Source organism: Python bivittatus, unplaced genomic scaffold (genome assembly GCF_059951505.1).
Source record: "Python bivittatus isolate LINGU-HERP-01145 unplaced genomic scaffold, Pbiv_v1 ctg000370_np1212, whole genome shotgun sequence".
NCBI lineage: Eukaryota > Metazoa > Chordata > Lepidosauria > Squamata > Pythonidae > Python > Python bivittatus.
Window position 1 is genome coordinate 1377141 of NW_028277062.1, and position 20553 is coordinate 1397693.

General features: G+C 48.1%; 1 protein-coding gene across 1 annotated transcript in view; it reads right to left on the bottom strand.

Moving 5' to 3' along the window:
* Nucleotides 1–2493: 2493 nt before the first annotated feature.
* TGM1 (transglutaminase 1) overlaps nucleotides 2494–20553 on the bottom strand; it is a 36027-nt gene continuing 17967 nt past the window's right edge. Inside the window, exons 4-15 of the mRNA XM_088142256.1 lie at nucleotides 16041–16292; nucleotides 14020–14138; nucleotides 13315–13422; nucleotides 10826–11000; nucleotides 9700–9838; nucleotides 9492–9595; nucleotides 9241–9329; nucleotides 8226–8379; nucleotides 6224–6505; nucleotides 5838–5998; nucleotides 4924–5060; nucleotides 2494–3967 (exon numbers count right to left, since the gene is read on the bottom strand). Of these exons, the coding sequence (XP_087998382.1) occupies nucleotides 3595–3967; nucleotides 4924–5060; nucleotides 5838–5998; nucleotides 6224–6505; nucleotides 8226–8379; nucleotides 9241–9329; nucleotides 9492–9595; nucleotides 9700–9838; nucleotides 10826–11000; nucleotides 13315–13422; nucleotides 14020–14138; nucleotides 16041–16292 (2093 nt within the window). The 3' untranslated portion in view covers nucleotides 2494–3594. The remainder of the gene's footprint in view (nucleotides 3968–4923; nucleotides 5061–5837; nucleotides 5999–6223; nucleotides 6506–8225; nucleotides 8380–9240; nucleotides 9330–9491; nucleotides 9596–9699; nucleotides 9839–10825; nucleotides 11001–13314; nucleotides 13423–14019; nucleotides 14139–16040; nucleotides 16293–20553) is intronic.

The following is a 20553-nucleotide window of genomic DNA, read 5'->3' on the forward strand; positions in this document are numbered from 1 at the left end:
CTTGAGCTGCGGTGCCCCCTGGTGGCTCTGTGGCGGAATGGCACCAGCAGGGCATCAATGCTCTTGCAGGTCTTCTACGAGCTGATGGGAGTTGTAGTCCAACGTTTCTGGAGGCTCATGGGGCTTGGGGAACTGAATTCATTCCAAACATTGCTCCTTTTTTTATTCATTAGGTTTCTGCCCCGCCTTCCATTCCGAAACTCACGGTGCGATACTTCGCATCTCTCCTTCCGCCCACCACAACCCTGCGAGGTAGGCTGAGCTGAAAGAGTGACTGGCCCCAAAGCCCCTCCCAGGGGGCTTCCAAAGCCGAGGATGGGCTAGCCCCAGGGCCTCCCCCTCCCAGTCCATACTGGCCTGCAAAGCTGGTTCCTTGCATTGACCAGGAACTGAATCTGGGCTGCTGCGCAGGAGGCAGGACCTCCACCACAGCCCTGCTGCAGCCCAGGGGCTTCATTTTCAGCCTTGCACAGGCGATCAGGAGGAAGCATTTCCCCCTAAAAATGGGGCACCAAGTGCAGGAGCTGCGTGGGAATGAGCCCAGGCCGTTTTAAATCAGCTTCTGCTAACATCTGGGGGCTCCCTCCAGATGCTCACGAGGCCCTCGCATCTTCCCACCGCTGTTCTCAGCCAGTTACCTCTGGCAGCTTCTGCTTGCAAGGGAAATCTATAACCTAAAACCCAGTGTTTCTCAACCTTGGCAGCTTTCAGACGGGTGGACCAGCCTTGGGGAATTCTGGGAGTTGAAGTCCACCCGTCTGAAAGCTGCCAAGGTTGAGAAACACTGCTACCACCTAAAATCTATGGCTTTTAACTGTTTAATTGTTTTTAACATTTGCATTGTTCATATGGCTGTTTTATTTTTTCAGGTACTGTTTATGTTTTAATTGCAAGCTGTCCAGCATGATGAATGTGAGAGGGGCGGCTATATAAATTGAATAAATAAATAAAGTGAACTACCGGGACCAGGAACGCTTTTCAAAGTCCGCCAAGTTGGCAACTGTCTCCAGATCTTGGAGCCGCAATGGCCCTGTTGGGACTCTGCGTCATGGGAACAAATCCTTCCTTTTGTCTTAAGTCCCCCCACTTTCAGCTGCATTGGACAGCCTCCCTGACTCCAAGTCTTTTGAAGGGGGTGCAGCTGTTTCTGAGCAGTTGAATCGTAAGTGGAAGGATAAAACATCCCGGCTGAGGTCAGGACAAAACAAAATTCAACTTCGTTCGCCATGACGTTTCATGAAAATGAAATGCCGTTGCTACGATTGCTCTCCTGTAACACGTTTAATAATGAATGACTCTATATACTCGTATAGAAGCCCATCTGCGGATAAGCCGACCCTTGAATCAGCCAACCAAAATACCATGAAAAATGAGCCACCCACAAGCCGACTCTTGAAATTTTCTTGTTTTTAAATTTTCACAATTGGCTTATCCATGGGTAATCCACGGATTATCTCTTTTTCGTGGTATTTCGGTTAAAAATTCCAGGGTCAGCTTATCCACGGATGGGCTTATATGTGAGTATGTTTTTAAAATTTTTATGTTTTATGTATTTATATGTATTTATGGTTTTAAGGTTTTGTGTGAGTCCCCCATTGGGGGGAGATGGGCGGGGGAGAAATTTAATAATAATAATAATAATAATAATAATAATAATAATAATAATAATAATAATATATGTGGGATATATGGGTACTTTAAAAAAGTATTCCCGTATATATTTGCGGATAAGCCCATCTATGGGGAAGCGAAACCCAATTTTTTGGGTGTATCGTATTTTGCCATCCATCTGACAGAGCCTCCTGCTCCAAGAGGAGTCGTCATTGGGGCAGAAGAGGAAGCCGTGGAAAGGCCTTCTCGGTCACAGCTCCCCCCTGCTCCTTGAGCAGGAGCTGCAAGTCAAGGAGAACCTCCAGATGATGACCCAGTTCCACAGCGTGATCCCATCCAGGATTAAAGACGCAATCACCCTCTCATGGGACGTTCTTCGAAACCAAAGCCGCACCATTTTGGTGGGATCAAGCCTGGTCCTGATCTTCTCCATCCAGGCGCTGAGAGAGCACCTCCATATCGTCCCGTCCATCCCAAGCTCAAGATGTGAAGTTGGACATCTCTGCGCAGGGACCCCGTGCTAACAAATAAACCTCACCTGGAGGCTTCATGTGGAGCCCTGTGCTACCCCACCACTAGTGGGGGGCTACAGCTTCCCTAAGACCCTGCGAGGTGCAGTAGATCCTGGGAAATTAGTCCAGCGATAATAAAAATAGGGAACTGGAAGGTGGACTCCTTGCAGGAGAGGTCACTGCTTCGAAAATGTTTGTACCAATTTGTGGTTTGGTAGCCTGCCAGCTACACTGCCATTCCCACAAAGTGCAGAGAGCATTCTGGCTTGCGGTCCTGAATTTTATAGCACAGCGAGGAATAAAAAGGGCACAAGTTGAGCTGAGGTACCTCCTGAAATGACTTCGGTCTCACAAAAACATAAAACCACGCCATTATTTAAAAAGCACGCTTTGAGTTAAAAATCATTTATTTTCAAATAAATACCTATATTAGTATGAACACAAAAAATACAGCTTTTTTTTTTCTTTTTGCTTCATTTGTTTTCCATATAATTTAAATGCAGCATGATCAAAACATAATGAAGAGTAAGGATCTGGCTGTAATAAAAACCTTCTTAGTACTTCTGTTGGTTCAGCTCAGCTTCCATGCTAAATTATTAGCTATTTTACATTTTTAATGTGCATATATTTAAATGCTTGAATGGCACACCAGGACTGACCAACCAACTTATTTTGCATTAACCCTCCTCAGCAATCTGACTTCCACTTTTCCCTTAAATACATTTCCAGGACAATTGCTGAAAAAACGAAGCAAATAAAATCCCGCCCGCCCCCGCCCCACAAGCTGCCGAAACAGGGTCCAAGGAAAGAGGGAAAAAATGGGAGGAACTCCTACAGAATTCTTTTGACTCGAGTGAGAAGACAACACTCATCTTAGGAGGAATAATAATTTGAAAAGCAAATTTATAACTTATCCCCCTTATACGTTTTTCACCATTAGTAGAAGCGAGTGTGTGCAGGTGAATGTGGGTGCACATTTAAAAAGGAAATAAAGTCACAGTGAAAAAAAAGTCAAGTAATAAACATTTTGGGTGGGGGGCTCATTTAGCAGGGTGGGTTTGGTAGAATACCTGGGGGCAGGGGAGGCAGGGTGGAGGGGCTATCAGAGCTGGAGGGGCAGCAACCTCCACCTTGGGGAAACGGTGTGGGATGGGGAAGACGGCAAGATTGCGCCAACAGTGAGCTTGGCCATAGAAATTACAACTCGGTCGGGTGGGTCTATGTACAGGGAAAATGCATGTAGGAAAAATGGGACAGCAGAACGCAGAGAAAACGAAGAAAAGACAAGGCGGTGGATATAGAGGCGGAGAAGTCTCCTGGAAGAAGACCAGGAGAAACTTCTCCCGCCAACCTCGTCAGCTCGGCACACCCCACTGTGGTTCTGTGGCTCAGGCAGGGCCCCCCTCCTCTCTCTGCCACCTGGTTCTGCTGTGCTGTCACGGCACACTCCGCCCCGCGGTCAGGACCTGGCTCAGACGGGCCTCCCCGTGGCCCCTGCCCTGTGAACGTTGGGGGATGCCCGGGGGTTGGGCTGGCGGTTGGGGGAGCCCCGCACGTTGGCTGGGCTGCTGTGGTTGGCGGGCTGCCTTCTCGGGGAGGCTCGAGCCACGTTAGGGGAGCCTCGGGTGTGGGCAGGGGAGCCTCGGCCCCGGGCGGGAGATCCCCGGGCAGGTGCAGGGGAAGCCGAGGGGCCCGCTGGGGGTCCCTGGGCCACGTCGATCGCCAGCACGCCGTGGACCTGGGAGAGCTGGGGGCTGTCCAAGCTGGCAGCCAGCTGGCGACGGCCGGGGCGCAACGGCGTGAAGTTCTGGCGGAGCGTCACCGTCTGGTGCGGACCAATATCCCTGCAACGTGAGAACAGAGAGTCGGTATTCCGGGTGTGTCTCCAAATCAAACTTGGCCAAAACGGGGGACAGCAGAGGGAGAAACGATGCGCGGAGAAAAGAAGATATGGTAGAAACTGATGTCATACAAAGGGTGTGGGTCTTGGGGGGGGGAGAGTGTTAATGAACCGCATGATGGAAGTCCTGCCTCATAATTCCAGGTGGTGACCAAGCGTTTGGAAGTGAAAGGCAGGAATTCTGCACCTGCTCAGGGGAAGGATTGCCCTTGCCAGTTTTCACTGAATCCTCTGTTTGCAAATCATCTGTTGCGCAGATGCTGCACTGAGGGGGGATTTGCTTGACCTCTAGGATTCCTACCAATTTTATAAAACGGTCACTTTCTTTCTCTATCAAAATCAACACCTCCCCCAGCCTTTCTCTTTCTCCTTAAAGCACACTTTGCGAAGTTTTTCTTCCGGAAAGCCTTTTATGATGAAAATAATCGCCTCTATAAAAACCCTCGCTGGCCTTTGTAAATCCTTCCCCTGTTTCCACTACAGCCTCCATTGTTCCTAATATTCTTCACAGTTTTGCTATGCGTGCGTGATGGCTTGCCATGTCACAAGACTCTTTAGAAGACAGAATAATTCTTCCTCCATCTATCCCTACCGGTGTGCTCAGTGTCTGACTGTACACGCCCTGCCGTAAAGACCGTTCTTTCAAAAGCACCGTGTACAGGAGGGATGGGGCAATAAAATATTGTTTTCGTGGTGCTGAATGTGGGCCTACAGCTGGGGGTGGGGGTGGCGCGAAGCCATCAGTCTCCCCAGCAAGGACTGTTTGGGTGAAGTGTCTTCCTCAGAACTGTATTCTGAGAACTCAAGGTAACGCCTGCCGAGGGCAAGCAAGAGACGCGGGGACTGCCAAGGGGAAAGAGCTGGAATGGGCAACGGGCAGCTTTGCCAAGGAAGACTCACCCTACGGTCATCGTGTTGGGAGTGGAGAGCCCGGATCCTTCCATGTGGAAGGTGGCGTTGGTCAGCGTCACCGGAAGGGGATTCTTGAAGACGATCTGGACTTGGGTCTCCTGCCCGACGATGGCTGGACCGAGCAGCTGCAGGAAGAGAGGAAGAGGATGAGGGATGAGGAAGGAGAACAGCACCAAGGGGCTGCAAACAGATCCTCAAGAGGTCATGAAAGGGAATATTGCCTATTTTAGAAATATATTTCTACAGATGCCCCTTAGAAACGGGAACACGTTCCCCCCTGCAAATAAGCACTGTTTTTAGACACATCCAAGGGAAGATGGTACCTTATTCTGGAAAATGAGACCCCCCCGAAGGGTAGTATTCTTACGAACAGCTGAATGGTATGGCAGTTACACCAGCTATTCCCAAATAGCCCCCATACAACGTACAGATCGTCCTCATTTAGCGACCACAGTTGGGACCAGCAACTCGGTAATTAAGCGAAGTGGTCACTAAGTGAAACCACGAATGTGCTTATAATCTTCCTTCAGCTTTCCTTGTCTTTAAGACCTGCGAAGGTCGTAAACGCAAGGACCGGTCGCAAGGCTACTTTTTCATCACTGTTGTAACTGCAAATGGTCACTGTCCAAGGCAGTCGCTAAACAAGCACTATGTGTAGAATGCAGTTCTCATTATCCCCAGAGAGTACAACTCCTGGTAGGAACTGGAATCCACCCCATTTGGAAGCCCCCAGTTTGGGGACAGCTGCTATTATACCCTGCAGTAAATTTCCCTAAGTGACACCCCGTGAGAACCCTAATGCTGGGCTCAAATGATCTCGCCACCATTTTCCAGCCTAGTTTGTCAGATGGGTCTGGTTTCCACTCCAAAAGAGTGAAGGCGGCCCAACGTCCGTGTCATACCGTCAGGGTGAGGTCTGGTGTGCGAAGACGGAAAGTGTGTTCCTTTGCGATGACCTGTCCGGTCTCAGCTACCTTCCCGGAGATACTCAGCTTCATAGCTCCCTGGTCCACCAAATGGGGCTTGTACTCCGGGTAGGAGATCACCATGGGAACCGGTTGGGCTGGAGGAAGGAATGAAGACAAATTTAGGGTTAGGTCGACGGACACCCTCATGATAAATAAATACCAAGGCGTCTGAATGGTTTTATTTTCTTTTTTTGCATTGCCAGTTCTGCCCCCCAGCACGTCCCTTCCTGGCCGTCTTCACAACAACCCTGCGAGGAAGGTTGCACTCAACTCCCAGCTTTGGCACAAGATGCCGTGCCTGGAGGGCTGGAGACATGTACCTCCTCCTGCTGGAATCTGGACTTGCCGCTGCTCCTGTTTGAAATTGCTGCCAGTGACTCCAGTGTAATACATGACTGCTACAAAGAGGTTGAGGGAGACGCTGCGGGGCATCGAACTTCGGTTCTTCAGAATGACCCGCAGGGAGATGTCCTGCCCTGTGTAGGCCTCTTGAGTGTCCACTGACACTGAGATGTCTTCTCCCCACTCCTTGTTGGCATAGATGTGGGCTTTGGTGCCGTGTTTGGCAGCTGTTTCCACCGCCTTGCGCTCAGCTTCCGATCCTGCAGGGGGAAAGGACAGAGGATTTGCAAAGGGGCTCCCCTCCCTGTTCCGAGTAGAGAGGTATGAAGACAACCTTGATGGAAATACATTATTTTTGCGTAGGCAAAAGGCACCTCCCTAATTCACAGGACTATATGAAGGAGGAGGAGGTCCAGTACAGACTTGCAAAAATTGGTTATTACAGGTAGTCCTCACTTAATGACCACAACAGGGACTGGAAAATTGGTTGTTAAGTGGGGTGGTTGTTAAGTGAATCGGACCCGATTTTACAACCTTTTTTGCAGCGGTTGTTAAGCAAATCACATGGTTCCCCATTGATTTTGCTTGCTGGAAGCCAGATGGGAAGGTCGCAAACAGTGATCACATGACCCTGGGACGCTGCAACTGTTGTAAGTGTGAATTAGTTGCCAAGCACCTGGATCACGATCACATGACCACAGGGGTGCTGGGATGTCATAACTTCAGGCACTGGTCCTAACTCACTTTTTGTCGGGTTTAGCCCAGGGAACTCCAGGAGACCATGCAGATTCAATCCAGCAAGGTTTATTAGCTACAACCTCTATCAAGAATCTTCCCAGACTGGAACCAGTTCCCACGGTCAGTCAGTAAACACAGCCTGCATTCCTCAGGGAGGTGCCAGCCTCATCCTCTTATCTCTTCCCCGTGCTTCGGGAGACGAAAGAGGATTCTTCACTCCCCGATTCTGGCCTCCATAATTCCAGTCCATCACACTTTTTTTAGCATCGTCGTAACTTTGAATGGTCACTAAACAAATGGTTGTTAAGCGAGGACTACCTGTATAGCCCATCTCAATAAAAGGAGTTTTAGCCTTCCTGTGGGGTTGAGATTCTGGTCTGGTCTACCTAGAGGGACTGTCCTTGCCCAGGCAGGACCCAGAACTACTAGGACTCTTCTGAGTGGCTGGCCCTACCGTTAGGTAGAGCGAAATGGCCATTTCAAGCAGTCGACTAGTTCACAGTAAGGCATGAAATGATCAGTTATTTAAAAATACTACATTTTTTTAATGCTACCGAGGGAAAAATATCCATGCAATTCTTTATCTCTGGCGCCAAAATAGCTCGACTGGGAACTCTGTACTTTCTTTAAGATGCAGAGGACCACCAGTTGCTGCTCCATTTCAGGCAGTTAAATGTCCCTGGCAGACGATTTGCTTGATCAGATATATTTGTCAGACAGAGGGGACTCAGTGAGGGATGCTATTATTTGTCTAGAGCTCCTTTCTCAAATTCCGCCAGAAATTTAAGAACGTGGAGGTGCGCGCGCGTGTGTGGAGAAAGCACCATTTTATTTTAATTTAAAACAATTTTAGAATGAGAACGGGTGATGTTTGGATTCTCCTGAGTCACCTTGTTCTTTTTCATTTACTGATTCAAATTTATTCAGATTTGTTATAGCCACCAAAACTCTCTTTGAAAAAAACATCTCCCTACAAAAGGAAAAGCGGTTGGAAACATTTAATAGTTACAGTTGGGAGGCCCTGCCATGAGCACATTTGCTGCGACTCTGAGATCCCAAACCTCTGCTGGAAATTCAGGTGGAGCAGAAATAGATCAGCCTTGGGGTGTCAGAGTAAAAGCACGAAATAGAAGGGGCTGGCTCCTTTTTTTCAATAAATCCACCTAAAAAAGAAACTCTAGATTTCTCTTTCTTTGCTACGCCACCACAGTCCCAACCCTCCTCCAACCAGCAGTGTCTTACCTTCAGGATGCTTATAAAGGGTCGTGATGTCGTGGCGCCGTTGGGACCCTACCGCCTTGGTGCTGATGAGATGGCCGATGGCTTTTTCCTCTACGTAGACAATCTTGAAACTCCCATCTGGCTGGCGTTGCCAGTACACTTTGTCACTGTTCACCTGAGAAGACAAACTGTCACCAATCCCACCATTTGCTCAAAGTGCGTCTTGGATCACGATTGTGTCTAGGAGCAGGGCTATGACTCTTTACTCCTCATCTCTGGCTTGAAGATCTTAACCATTTTGTGCTGGAAATCTGAGCAGGGACCCAGTTCAGTTTGAGACTGAAGATGGATAGTATCCTCATAGGTTTGTCATGGTGATGGCGAGGACAACGTCTGCCTTCTTTGGAGCTGTCCCAAGTGCTGAACCAAGTACTCTAAATCAGTCTTCTCCATCCTAGTTCCTTTCCTGATGGGTGGACTTCAGCTCCCAGAATTCCCAGCTGGTATGGCCACTTTTGAGAATTCTGGGAGTTAAAGTCCACGCACCAAGAGGGCACCCAGACTAAGGCCTTGTTCTAGGAAAACTGCTGGATCAGGCCAAAGGCTGTCTTAGCCCAGCGTTTGGTTCTCACAGTGGCCAGCCAGATGTTTGGGGTGCTCTTAGAGACACACCCCTCTTCTGCCATTGTTCCCTGGAAGTGGGATTTGGAGGTGTCTGACCCCAGCCTGGAGGTAGCACTGAATTTTCAAGACAAATAGTCTTTTGTAGATCTTCCTCCATGAATGTAGCCACCTTCCTTTTAAAGCAATCCAGGTTACTGGCCAACATGGTCTTGTGCTCATGAACTCCCCAGGTTAGTTACGAGCCTATGGTTTCTTTTGCCTCTTCTAAATTACTTTCCATCCATTCAGGATGACCCCTGATCTATTGGGAGAGAGCCCTTCTGCCAATTTTCACCCCACCATGCCTGACTGATTACATCTCAACCGTGCCCCATCATGGTTGCTTTTCTTCCACGCTAAGAGAAGGAAATACCTCAGCAAAGCAGAAGGAAGCGTCATATTTCATGTAGACCAGACCGTTCTTGATGGCCTCTACCGAGCAGGGCCCACAGCAAAAGATGCCTGTTGGGAGAGATGGAAGGTGGGCCACGCGCAAAAGGAAATGGGTAGACAAAAGAGCCTGAATCCTCCACCACGTTTCCCACTTCCCATCTAGAACCTTCTCAGTGGTTCCGGGGTTGAAACTCCCATTTGATAGGACATCTTTCCCCCATCCCAATTTACCACTGCTGGACTCCTGGGGAGTGGCATCCACCACCTGCCACCCGTCAAACCCTGAAGGCAGGTCCGGCCGCTTCATCCAACAATCATTCCAGACGTGGAAATTCCTGCATCCCAAAGAGCAAGATCAAGCGTTCAGTGAAACAGACTTTGAGATGTCTCCATCTTGACCTCCCCAGCACCCATGGAGGAGGAGGCATCATTTCCTCACCAGACCGAGTCGGCGTTGAGATGCTCCAGCGGCTTCATATTCTCGTCAAAGTAGATGTCCATGGTGAGGCTGACGTCCGTGTCGTGCGCCGAGTTGTAATTGGTAACCGTCCGCGTGGCGATGCCCAGGCACCGCAGCACTGGGGAGGAAGGGGGGCAGAGGGGAAAGACATCAGGGAAAAGGCCTTCTGGTTCTACTGTGCCATTATCCAAAAAGTTGGCAGGACTTTCTGAATGTGGTGCTCGCTCCCCTGAACTGAGGGCAAAATATTCATTGGCAAGGATCAGGATCAATCAGCAAGCCTCATGCTAACTCAGTGTTCCTCAACCTTGTCAACTTTAAGATGGGTGGACTTCAACTCCCAGAATTCCCCAGCCAGCATGGCTGGCTGGGGAATTCTGGGAGTTGAAGTCCACCCATCTTAAAGTTGACAAGGATAAGGAACACTGTGCTAACCAAAATGGTTGGACAATAATACCCATCATTTGAGTTCACACAACATGCAGTCTATGCTCAAATGAAGCCAGGTAGCTTGTGATTCAGCACGATGTGTAAACCATCGTGTAGTTTATTTCTTCTGGCATCGTTTGGTGGGCTTAAGATAGTCTTTGATAAGAAAGGCTGCCAGAAATTCATCATTGCGGGTATAAATCATCGGAATCTGGGTTTCTGCTTCTCCTTGCCAGGGAGGTCTGAGCAAAGCAGGACTAGGTAGGGCGTGGGGCATGCCCCGCCCTTCAGTGACAACCCTCCAAAAGCTCCTCCTTTACATTCCTCGGCTGTGATGCTGCTGAAGATGCAGGCTTCTGGAGTGAGATCACCCCTTCGGAGGCCATGAAAGCATATCTTGTTCCCTGCTTGCTGGCAAAAAACAGGCCAGATGGCCCAGCCGGCCTGTTTTCTGCTGGTGATTGGCAATTACCGGCTGAGAACAGAGCGGCCTGGTTTTTTTTGCCATCGCAACATAATTAAAGCATTGTCCTTTTTCCTTTTTCAGTCCGATGGGCTTTTTTAAAAGGAAAAATCTGGGACAAGTTATAGCAACTGACTTCACCGGCTACAGCCCCTGTCCCTCCTTTTCCGGTGGCCTACCACCCTCCCCATTTTGCCAGCGAACAGCGGCTACCTGTGGTCACAACGCCAGCGAACACCCAGCACTGGCCGTAGAGGACGGGGTAACCCGTGCGGAGGTATTTCAGCAGGATGTCTCGACTGCCAACCCACGCCGAAGGGTTGGTGCCCCGGGAATAGTCACCGGTCCAGTTGCCAACCAGCACCCCGTTGTCATCCAGAGAGTTCACCTGGGAGGGGACACAACGTCATCATCGACCAAACCGAGGCCAACGGTGCCCAGGGCGTCGGCTGCCTGATTCTCTCTCAGACCCTCATTTGCCAGAGCCAGAGCCAAAGAGACGGCGAAATCCATTTCAGGACACCCAGAGCCAAAGAGACGGCGAAATCCATTTCAGGACACCCTTTTTCAACACCACCATCCACCCTGGAGGACCACAAGGGTCTTTCCCTAATCTGGTGGAGATGAATCCAAAGAAACCAGGATAACTCCCCCCCCCCCCCCGCAAAGACCCACTTTTAAGACTTTGAGTAGTATGCAGGGGGGAGTCTGCAAAAATAGGACTGAGCAGGGGGAAAGATCCAAGTGAATAAACATGCATAAAATAGAAAATGAAGACAGGATGTTGAGAGCCACTGAGATGAGCTTGGAGAAGCTGCATGGAAATGGTTGCTGAAATAAAAGCAGGTGCTGAGCCTGGGAAACAGAGAAAGCGTGAGAAAGAAGCTCAGGCTGGTTCCACCCTAATTTACTGGGTGTAGGAGAGTGGGAAGGGAAAATGCAGTCAGGCTTTCAAAATTCTGTTCCTCCAGCCCAGTGTTTCTCAACCTTGACAACTTTAAGACGGGTGGACTTCAACTCCCAGAATTCCACCCCCATGGCTGGCTGGGGAATTCTGGGAGTTGAAGTCCACATGGCTTAAAGTTGCCAAGGTGGAAAAACACTGGGGCGGAGGAACAGAATTTGAAAGCCTGACTGCATTTTTCCTTCCCTCCTCCTTTTTTTCCAATTAAACTTATTTTATTCTGTAAGAAAATTAGAAAAAAACCCCACAGAATTACAAAAGGTGGGCCAACAGTGAAGAAATACAGAAAACAAGACATGAAGCATTGAAAAAAAAATAAATCTAAGGCTGTCTCTTTTTCCCGTGCTCAGCGCCTGCTTTGCTTCTGTAGCCCTTTCGCACAGTTGCTCCAAAGACATCTCTGTGGCTCTCTACGGTTTCTCAAGACTTGCAACATTTTTAAAGTTTATTGTGGCATGAGTGTTTTATGGATTGCAGCCAGAAGGATTATCTCGGGGGCAAACCCATCACTGAGCAAGCAAAGCAACAGGAAAAGGAGAGGTCAGAGGAAACGAAATACAGGAGGAGCAGGCCGTGATCGTTTCCAATATATAATGGCCATTCCCAAAACGTTGCGTGTGCTTCAGGCATTGCATGGCAAGGATGATCTGGCACTGCGATAGAGCAATCGGTCTGATTAAGCAATGAGAAGCGAAGCCAGCATCCTGTTCCTCGTTATTGCAAGAGATATGCGCCAATTAAGTGGCGGCAGTCTCCAAACACAAAGAAGGCATCTTCTGGATCTGTGGGACTTCTTACAACAGAAGCAGGCTTAATGCTGATCAAACCAGCCATGCAAGATCCACATCTATTAATTCATACATTGGATCAAGTTTAAAAGCATTCCTGCAGATACTTAGGTGAAGTAATCTTAGTTAAGTGTACACATCCAGAGAAACGAGGCACCTCTGATTTTTTCCCCCTGTGCCCTTTCTTTTAAAAAATAGCGAGCAGACTTATTGACAAGTCTTGCAAATGTGAGTAAAAACAGAAGCAGATTTGGGACAGGGCATTCCATACTTCTCGGGGCATATCCAAAATGCTCCCTAGGCAAATTCAGTCCAAAGTTTTTTCCACTCTGGAATGAACCACAAGGAATTACAACAGGGTGTACGTTTTACTCAGCTGCTAAAGAATAGCTGCACTTGGATTTATTTAGTTAGGGTAATGCACGGGGAGAAAGAGAAGAGAGAGAGAGAGAGAGAGAGGAAGGAATACATTTGGAAAAGGAAGGAAAATGTAGAATACAGAGAGTAAAATGGGGGGATATCTCGAAGAAGGGAAGAGATGGGGAGAATTTATTAAAGCAACAGAGGAAATTATGGGCAAAAGAAATGAAAAGCATACAGTAAGGTAAACGAAACAATAATTGGCATTTTCCATTCTTTAACAAGATCCTGGATCCACGATCACAGTCTGTTTTGCAGTGAAAACGATGCTCCAGATTTATAAGGATTCAAATCCTTTTCTCTGCTCGCTGAATAACCGTAGAGCACCCACTCATGCTCAGACTAATCTACCTCACAGGGTTGTTGTGAAATTTGAAAAAAGAAAACCCGGGGAGAAGAGAGGGCAGAGTTAGGGTTATCAACAGAACGTTAGAAAAGCTAAGGGGATGGAGAAAGATGTCGGGATGATTTTGTAATATCCTCCAGAGATAGATGGGGGAAGCGAGTGGGGGAACCAATCCACAACTCACCATGGCAGAGACGACGCGGGAAACCATGATGGGATCTCCCCGGCTCACGTGAGGCATCCCGCGCTTATCCAGCATGAACAAACATGCATCGAGGATGCCATGGTCAAACTGATGGAAGAAAAGAAGGAAGGTCATTGGAGCAGGGAACGATCTGCTTTCCACATCTCTTTTTATTTTTGGACAAGGAAATTAACCCGACACAGGAATGCCCACAAGGCATGGTCAACAATTGCCCCATTGTGGCTGCCATTTTGACTTTCTTGACCACACCCTGTGGACACCCCTGTCCTGGCGCGAGATTTAGACACGTTTGCCTCACATTGGATGTACTATTTCTTTCTTTCTTATGCTTCACTAATAAAACTTAATTTTTTTTTTAAGATCAATCGAATAACCGTTTGTTCCAGATGGCATGAGGACTCCTTGGGCAGAGGGTTGGACTAGAAGACCTCCAAGGTCCCTCCCGACTCTATATTTCTATGATTCTATGATCGCATCAGACATTGTTTGCTCGCTTGTTTGTAGACTGCTCAGTTTTTCAACCTGAACAAAACAGCTGCCAGCTGCAAACAGCAAGTGGGTCCAAAAGGAGATCCAGCGTTTGCAGGTACAGACATAACTCCAGAGTCCTTTCAAGAGTGTTGAAAAGTCCTTTCAAGAGTCCTTTCAAACATTTTTGGAGCAAGGAGGGGAAAAGGGATCTACCTGCGCGTAGTTCCACGTCCGTTCCCCGATCTGGCTCTCCGTTCCATAGTAGATTCTCCCCGTTTCATTCAGGACATATTCCTCCAGCCACTCGCTGTTTTCCATATAGACCGAATCCTCTAAAGAGGAGAAAACGGGAAAAAAAATTGAGTGAAGGTGAAAATCTCCCATTGGGGGAGATGGGCAGCATACAAATTTGAAAATAAATAAATAAATAAATAAATAAATAAATAAATAAACAAACAAACAAACAAACAAATAAATAAAAACTCCAGCATTTCAGTTCTTCCTTCAAAAAGATTTTAAAGGGAGGAAGGAGGGAGAACGGAGCCATTGAAACACACCTTGGCGGTCTCACCCACCTTTTTAAAACATCCTTTAGTTGAGGAAATTAAAACACATTGCTCCTGCGGTTATTGTCTGGCAAATAAAAATGTCTCTAATTTTTATTGTTTTGCAGCTTGCGTGGTCCACCTTGTGATTCCTCCGAAAAAAGTTAGTTTATTTAAAATTATCATAATAAAACCCTTAGGGTTATTGTTACATATTTCCTTGAACAATCTGCCTTTTGGGGAAAAGCCTTTCAGAGATGGCTTGCCCAACGTAATGAAGTCATCTCCTGACGGTTGATTGAAATAAAAATTGATCAATGCACAGAGGGGGTTTTATTGTCCTTTTCCTTCCTGTCCAGAGGACATTACCTAAATGTTGTATTGATGTGTGTGTGTGTGTGTGTGTGTGCGTGTGTGTCCTTGCTTTCATTTTTTCTAAAGTTCCCTTCTGCGTGGTGAGCTAAAGATTTATTTGCTTTCGTCCTCCCTTCGATGAATTCCAGAGAGAAAATAATTCCTTTCTCCACCCCGGTATTTCTGCCTCTTCTCAACCTTCCTGGGAGTTCAGGAAGGAAACAGGAATAAGGGCGTGGAAGTGTGATAAAAACTCTAGCTCAGTGTTTCTCAACCTTGGCAACTTTAAGATGGGTGGACTTCAACTCCCAGAATTCCCCAGCCAGCACGGCTGGCTGGGGAATTCTGGGAGTTGAAGTCCACCCATCTTAAAGTTGCCAAGGTTGAGAAACACTGTGTATGAACAGTCGCACCACATCTGCTGGTTCATTCCAAAATATCCCAAATTTAGAAATCTCTCAGGCAGAGGCCAGAATGGGAACAGGTCCCACTCCTCCCTCTGAAGAGAGGGCTACAACCTGCATCAAAGCCCCGGGGTCACTTAAAGAAGTACCCCCCAAATGCAAAAAGAAACTGAGTTCATCTCCAGTTGTGATAAAAAACAGGTTTGGGGCAGGGTGGGGGGACCGGCGGGGAGGAGAAACCATGCATTTGGGCTCTTCTTTTCTGCCCCCCCTCCTTTGGACATTTCTGGGACCCCCAATCAACGCTCTATCACTTCCACGCCCCGCTGAGTCCAGCAGAAATGCAAGCAAGCGTTTCTGCCTTTCGCCGGAGGTCAAGGGACGTCAAGGCGATCCAGATCCGATTGTTTCCGGGGGGGGGGGGGGAAGGATGACACGTCTAAGGTATTACCTGTTTGGGGCAAGTATTTCGAAGGCCACTGGTGATTTAGAATGTCCCCCAACCATCACTCTAGCAAAATCTCCATAATGAAGGCAGGATTTATTTAGTCATTGCAATGGCTCACTGATACTATAAATCATGGTTAAGAAAAAGGCTGAAGAATTGAATGAATGAATGAATGAATGAATGAATGAATGAATGAATGAATCCATCCATCCATCCATCCATCCATCCATCCATCCATCCATCCATCCAAAATGATTGTGCTCCCATTAAAAAAAGAGAGTGCAACTTTTTAGTTGATGAGTTAGGCAGATGGAGAATAGATCGAACACACAAATATAAGATCAGCCTTCCAGACAGGTTGGGAATTCATCTCCCAGAATTCCCTAGTCCCGCTAACCAAGGAATTCTGGGAACTGAAGTCCCAACCTGGCCAGAGGAGCAAGGCTAATTCTGGACTTGTTCTCAGCCCCTTCCAGGACTTACCGCTGCACCAAGGGTTGAAGATGATGTAAACCTCGTTGTTGGAGTCAAAGGGGGCGGCGTATTCGCCCGCCTTGCTTCGGGTTTTGATGCTGAATTGGTACTTGCCAATCACAGCTCTGGGCGAGGAGCAGACCCGGACACAGACCGTGTTGGCATCCGTGCTGGTCACTTCCGCTGACCAGCCCACGCCGGGCAGGGAGCTGCCTAGGGGGACCAGAATGTGGGTGCCCTTGGAGGCTTGTGGGGTGGACCCTGCCGGAAGGAGAAAAAATTAGGGGGGAAGGTAACACCAAAAACAATGTATTAAATGTATTTTTTTTTAGCATTATACTTTTATATTTGTAATTTTATTTGAATATTTAAAGGCAAAGGGAAGAGAGAATCATTATGTTGAGAACTAGGGGCGGTGGGATGGCCGCCATCTTGACTCTTTTGACCGTACTCTGCAGACACCCCTGCTGTGAACTCTTCACTTTACTCTCTTTCCATGAGCAATATGACATTTTCCACGGATGTTGAACTACAAGCCCATGTTCTCTTCCAACAGCATCTTTGTAGTCCCACACCTCTGGAGAATGGCAAATTGGGAAAGTGTCAGTAGAAGCCCATGTGTGTGACTCCTCAGATTTTGGACCGTTATGATACTTTTGATTTAATATGGTAATATTCCCATTTTCCACCCTCCGGGCCATTTACAGATGCCCCACTGCAAATCTAAAAGCTAGTCAGGAAAAAATGCCCAGAAAACCCTCGACAAAACTGGAAACTTTCTGATATTTTTCAGCTGGTTTCCTCCCTACACTGCATCGTAGATCCTTTTGGTATGAAGGCAGCTGGATTTGAAAGGACTTCATGCTATCCTCACAACAGCCTAGTGAGGTAGGCCTGTTGGGAGTTACTTTGGGGCCTTGAGGCAAGGAGGACTTTTGGGGTCCAGGGCAATTTGAACCTCTTGCTTGCAAGGAGATGGGGGGAGCTGGCACAAAACCGAAATGAAGCATTTCAATTAAAAAGCAGGGAAGGTTGATCGATGGGTGGAATCAATTTGATATTAAAATGTGGGATTTCCCCCGGCCACGCCCACATTCCTGGCCACGCCCACTTCCTCTCCTCCCTCCCACCTAAGCCACCCTCTGGGACGTTCCACCAGAGCCCTCCAACCCAAGTTTTTGCAAGATAATTTTCCAAAACCGGCAAAAGTTTTTGCAGGAGGATTTTGCCAAACCAGCAAAATGATCACAGTTGCCAGGAAATGAAAATAACGGGAGGTCCTCAAACATCAGAGGAAGCCCTCCCCGGTCCTAAGCAGGCCATTCTTTCGGGAATGTTATTCTCCCCCCACCATCTGTTTGGTACAGTCCTAGTTTCTTTGCCTTGCTTGACCCTTGGAACACACCAAGACAGATGCCGGGGGTGGGTGGGGTGTAGATCAGTAGCTTAAGAAAACATACCTGCTTTTTTTCCCCATACTCCACTGAGCAGCCTTCCCCAACCTGGCTCCCTAGGCTGCTTAACAGCCTCTCCAGCTGTGCAGCTGCAAATGCTGAGAACCAGAGTCCCAGCACATGTTGACAGCACCCGGTTGCACAAGGCTAACCTCAGTTACCCTGACTTTTCATCCCGTTTTTCACCATCGTGACACAGACAGCCGGCCACCGCTCAGGGGCCCACGCCTCCCTCCCGTCAGCACACCACGGTTGTCACTCCTTTGAGCTCGTGGCAGCCGTGCTGGCTAAAACCTCAGTTTCTTTTTCTAAGCGGGAACCACAATAGGGGACCGGAAAGATCCCCCGGATGAACTCCTTCACAGGACTTTCTGAGTAGTTTTCCTGCAATGATGCAAAAGGGGTTTGGGTTTGCATTCTTTAGGGGAGCTTTTCTGACTTCCCAGTGTAGATTTTAAATTGGGATTTCAATCTCCAGTCCAAGCTGTAACCAGGGCTAATCGGGGTTAGCTTCTGATCCCTGCCATCTATATAGACCGACAAATACTTGAGACCACTCAGGGGCAAGACACTCTAGCAGTTTCTCAACCCTGGGAACTTTAAGATGTGTGGACTTCAACTCCCAGAATTCCCCAGCCAGCAGGGCTGGCTGGGGAATTCTGGGAGTTGAAGTCCACACATCTTAAAGTTCCCGAGGTTGAGAAACACTGCATTATAGGATTGAGGGAAATCAGATAATTTACCTCCATGCTTAAGTCTGTTGCCTTCTTATTTGAATCATTTTTAAAAACCATTACTACAGCATTCTTTACAAGCCATCTTTCCCATTCTTGTTTTAATGTTTTCACAAGTACCCTGCAAGATAGGCCAGCACGAATTCTTCCCAAGAGCTGTACATGTTGCAAAATATGTTTATCTGGGACGCATCAGGGCTTGGGCCCAGAACCTGTTTCCATATCACTCTTTATGGCCTTTATGACCACCCCCAGCCTGTCCCAAGGCGATTTGGGACTGGAAAGTGGAATTTCTTTATCAGAGCAATACCACTTTCCCACCTACCCAAGCAGGGCAACTAAACTCTGAATCATTCTTCCAGGCAGAAATCCAGCAGGTGCAGTCTAGAAGCAGTGTAAGAAAAGGAGAGATTTCAAGCTGTTTTGACCTGACAAGCACTGGAAGTGGAAGCCGGAGCTGGGGGACAAAAGTTGTGACCGAGATCCAGGTTTCGTTTAACAGCCGTGCAACGGCTCTTCGATTCTCAGCAGTGCTAACCGACCAACCGTCTCAAACCTGACTCACCCAGGAATGCACTCCGACCCATCTAGAGGCCACCAGATTTTGCAATGCCGAACACTTTCCCAAATACAGTAGGACTACGGTTCTCCAGGTGGCAAAACTACAACTCCCAGCATGCCTCACCATCAGGATGAGGCTGGGCAACTGGGAGTTGTAGTTTCCCAACATCTGGAGCATCCCCCCCTCCTCCATATCCTAGTTGGCCTCCTTCAGTTCTGGGGTGACCGAAAGGTAGATCACAAAACAGAAAGAGGTGGATTCACACAACACATGGCAAAGCTAAAACAGAATTGGATATACTCCGGCATTGTCCTGGGAACCTTCAAGCCCTAAAATGGTTTATCTGTTTGGGCGTCATTCATTATGCGAATGCAAGAATTCTGTTTTGATAACCGGGGTATAATGTGTTGTGCGAACAGAGCCCGCCCATCGGAAGCCAACTCTCACGCCCAAACGTCAACAAACCCACCCTTGTTTCTTGATGTGGGTGCACTGCGCTACCCAAAACCAGGTGTTTTATCAAGCAGAGCGAGTTGACTGAGAATCTCCATAAACTCAGAGCGAGTTAAGCCTCAATGGGCTAGGGAGGGTTAGATAAGGGGTCTGGGAACAGCTCGGGGCTGGAGGGTGGGAGACAACAGCTTTTCCCTTCAGAAACACGCCTGCCACGCCGGAGAACGCATGTGCCAAAAGATAATGTGGATTCCGCTCATTCCACAACTTGGCTCAACCCTTGAACAAACCTCAGATCAAGGCAAGGGGCCGCCAGAAGCCCAGCCCAGCCCAGCCCAGCCCAGCCCAGCCCAGCCCAGCCCAGCCCAGCCCAGCCCAGCCTTGCTCCTGTGCCTTTAACGGCAGCTTGATCAGCAGGGGAATCCAGGGTTTAGTGGCCGAGAGACCCCCAGGAAGCATTTGCCCCTTGCAACCTGGAGCAAAAGTTGCCTTCCTTATTTGGGGGTGGGGGATCCACGGTCCCGATCGAAGGTGTTGCTTTCTGGCTGACCGTGGGCTCTGTTGTCCATAAAGAGTGCAACAGGAGGAAGAAAAAATAAACCTTTATTTATATTTCAAATTTGTCACCCCCCATCTCTATAAATAAATAAAAGGCACCTAAAGTCCTCCATTCATTGCTGTGCAAGGAGAATTGTAAGACAGTGCTTCTCAACCTCAACAACTTTAAGACCTGTGGGCTTCAACTCCCAGAATTCCCCAGCTAGCATACTGGCTGGGGAATTCTGGGAGCTGAAGTCCACACATCTTAAAGTGGCTGAGGTCGAGAAACACTGATGTAGGACATCGGGGACTACAACCCTTAGAAGGAGAATTGGAAACACGTTTTTTCCCCCTCCTAACCTCTAATGTTCTTTTCCCTCCCTATTATTTGGAGTTGCAGGTTAGGACAAGCAGGAAAAAAAACCTGTTCTCCAGGTGTGGCTCTTTTCACTTCGCAGGCGATAGGGGCACCTGGGATGAGGTTGGGAGGTTGGGTTTTCTAGCTAGAAATTCGGCCTCGGATGGTAGGATTCTCCCCACAAGCTTGAAAGAAGTCGGACTACATTTCCCATGGTCGGGATAAGCTTTACTGAATCAGGATAATGGGGGTTGGGATTCAGCGCACCTGGGATTCATCGCTTAGAAGAGGATGAGCTATGCCACAGGCAGAAATTCAGCCGGTTAAGTTTCATTCAGCAGGAAGACGATGTCCCGCCTATTTCAACCTGCTACTGTTTGTGAAAGGTGAAAGCATAGAATTTTGCCCAAAGAGAAAGATG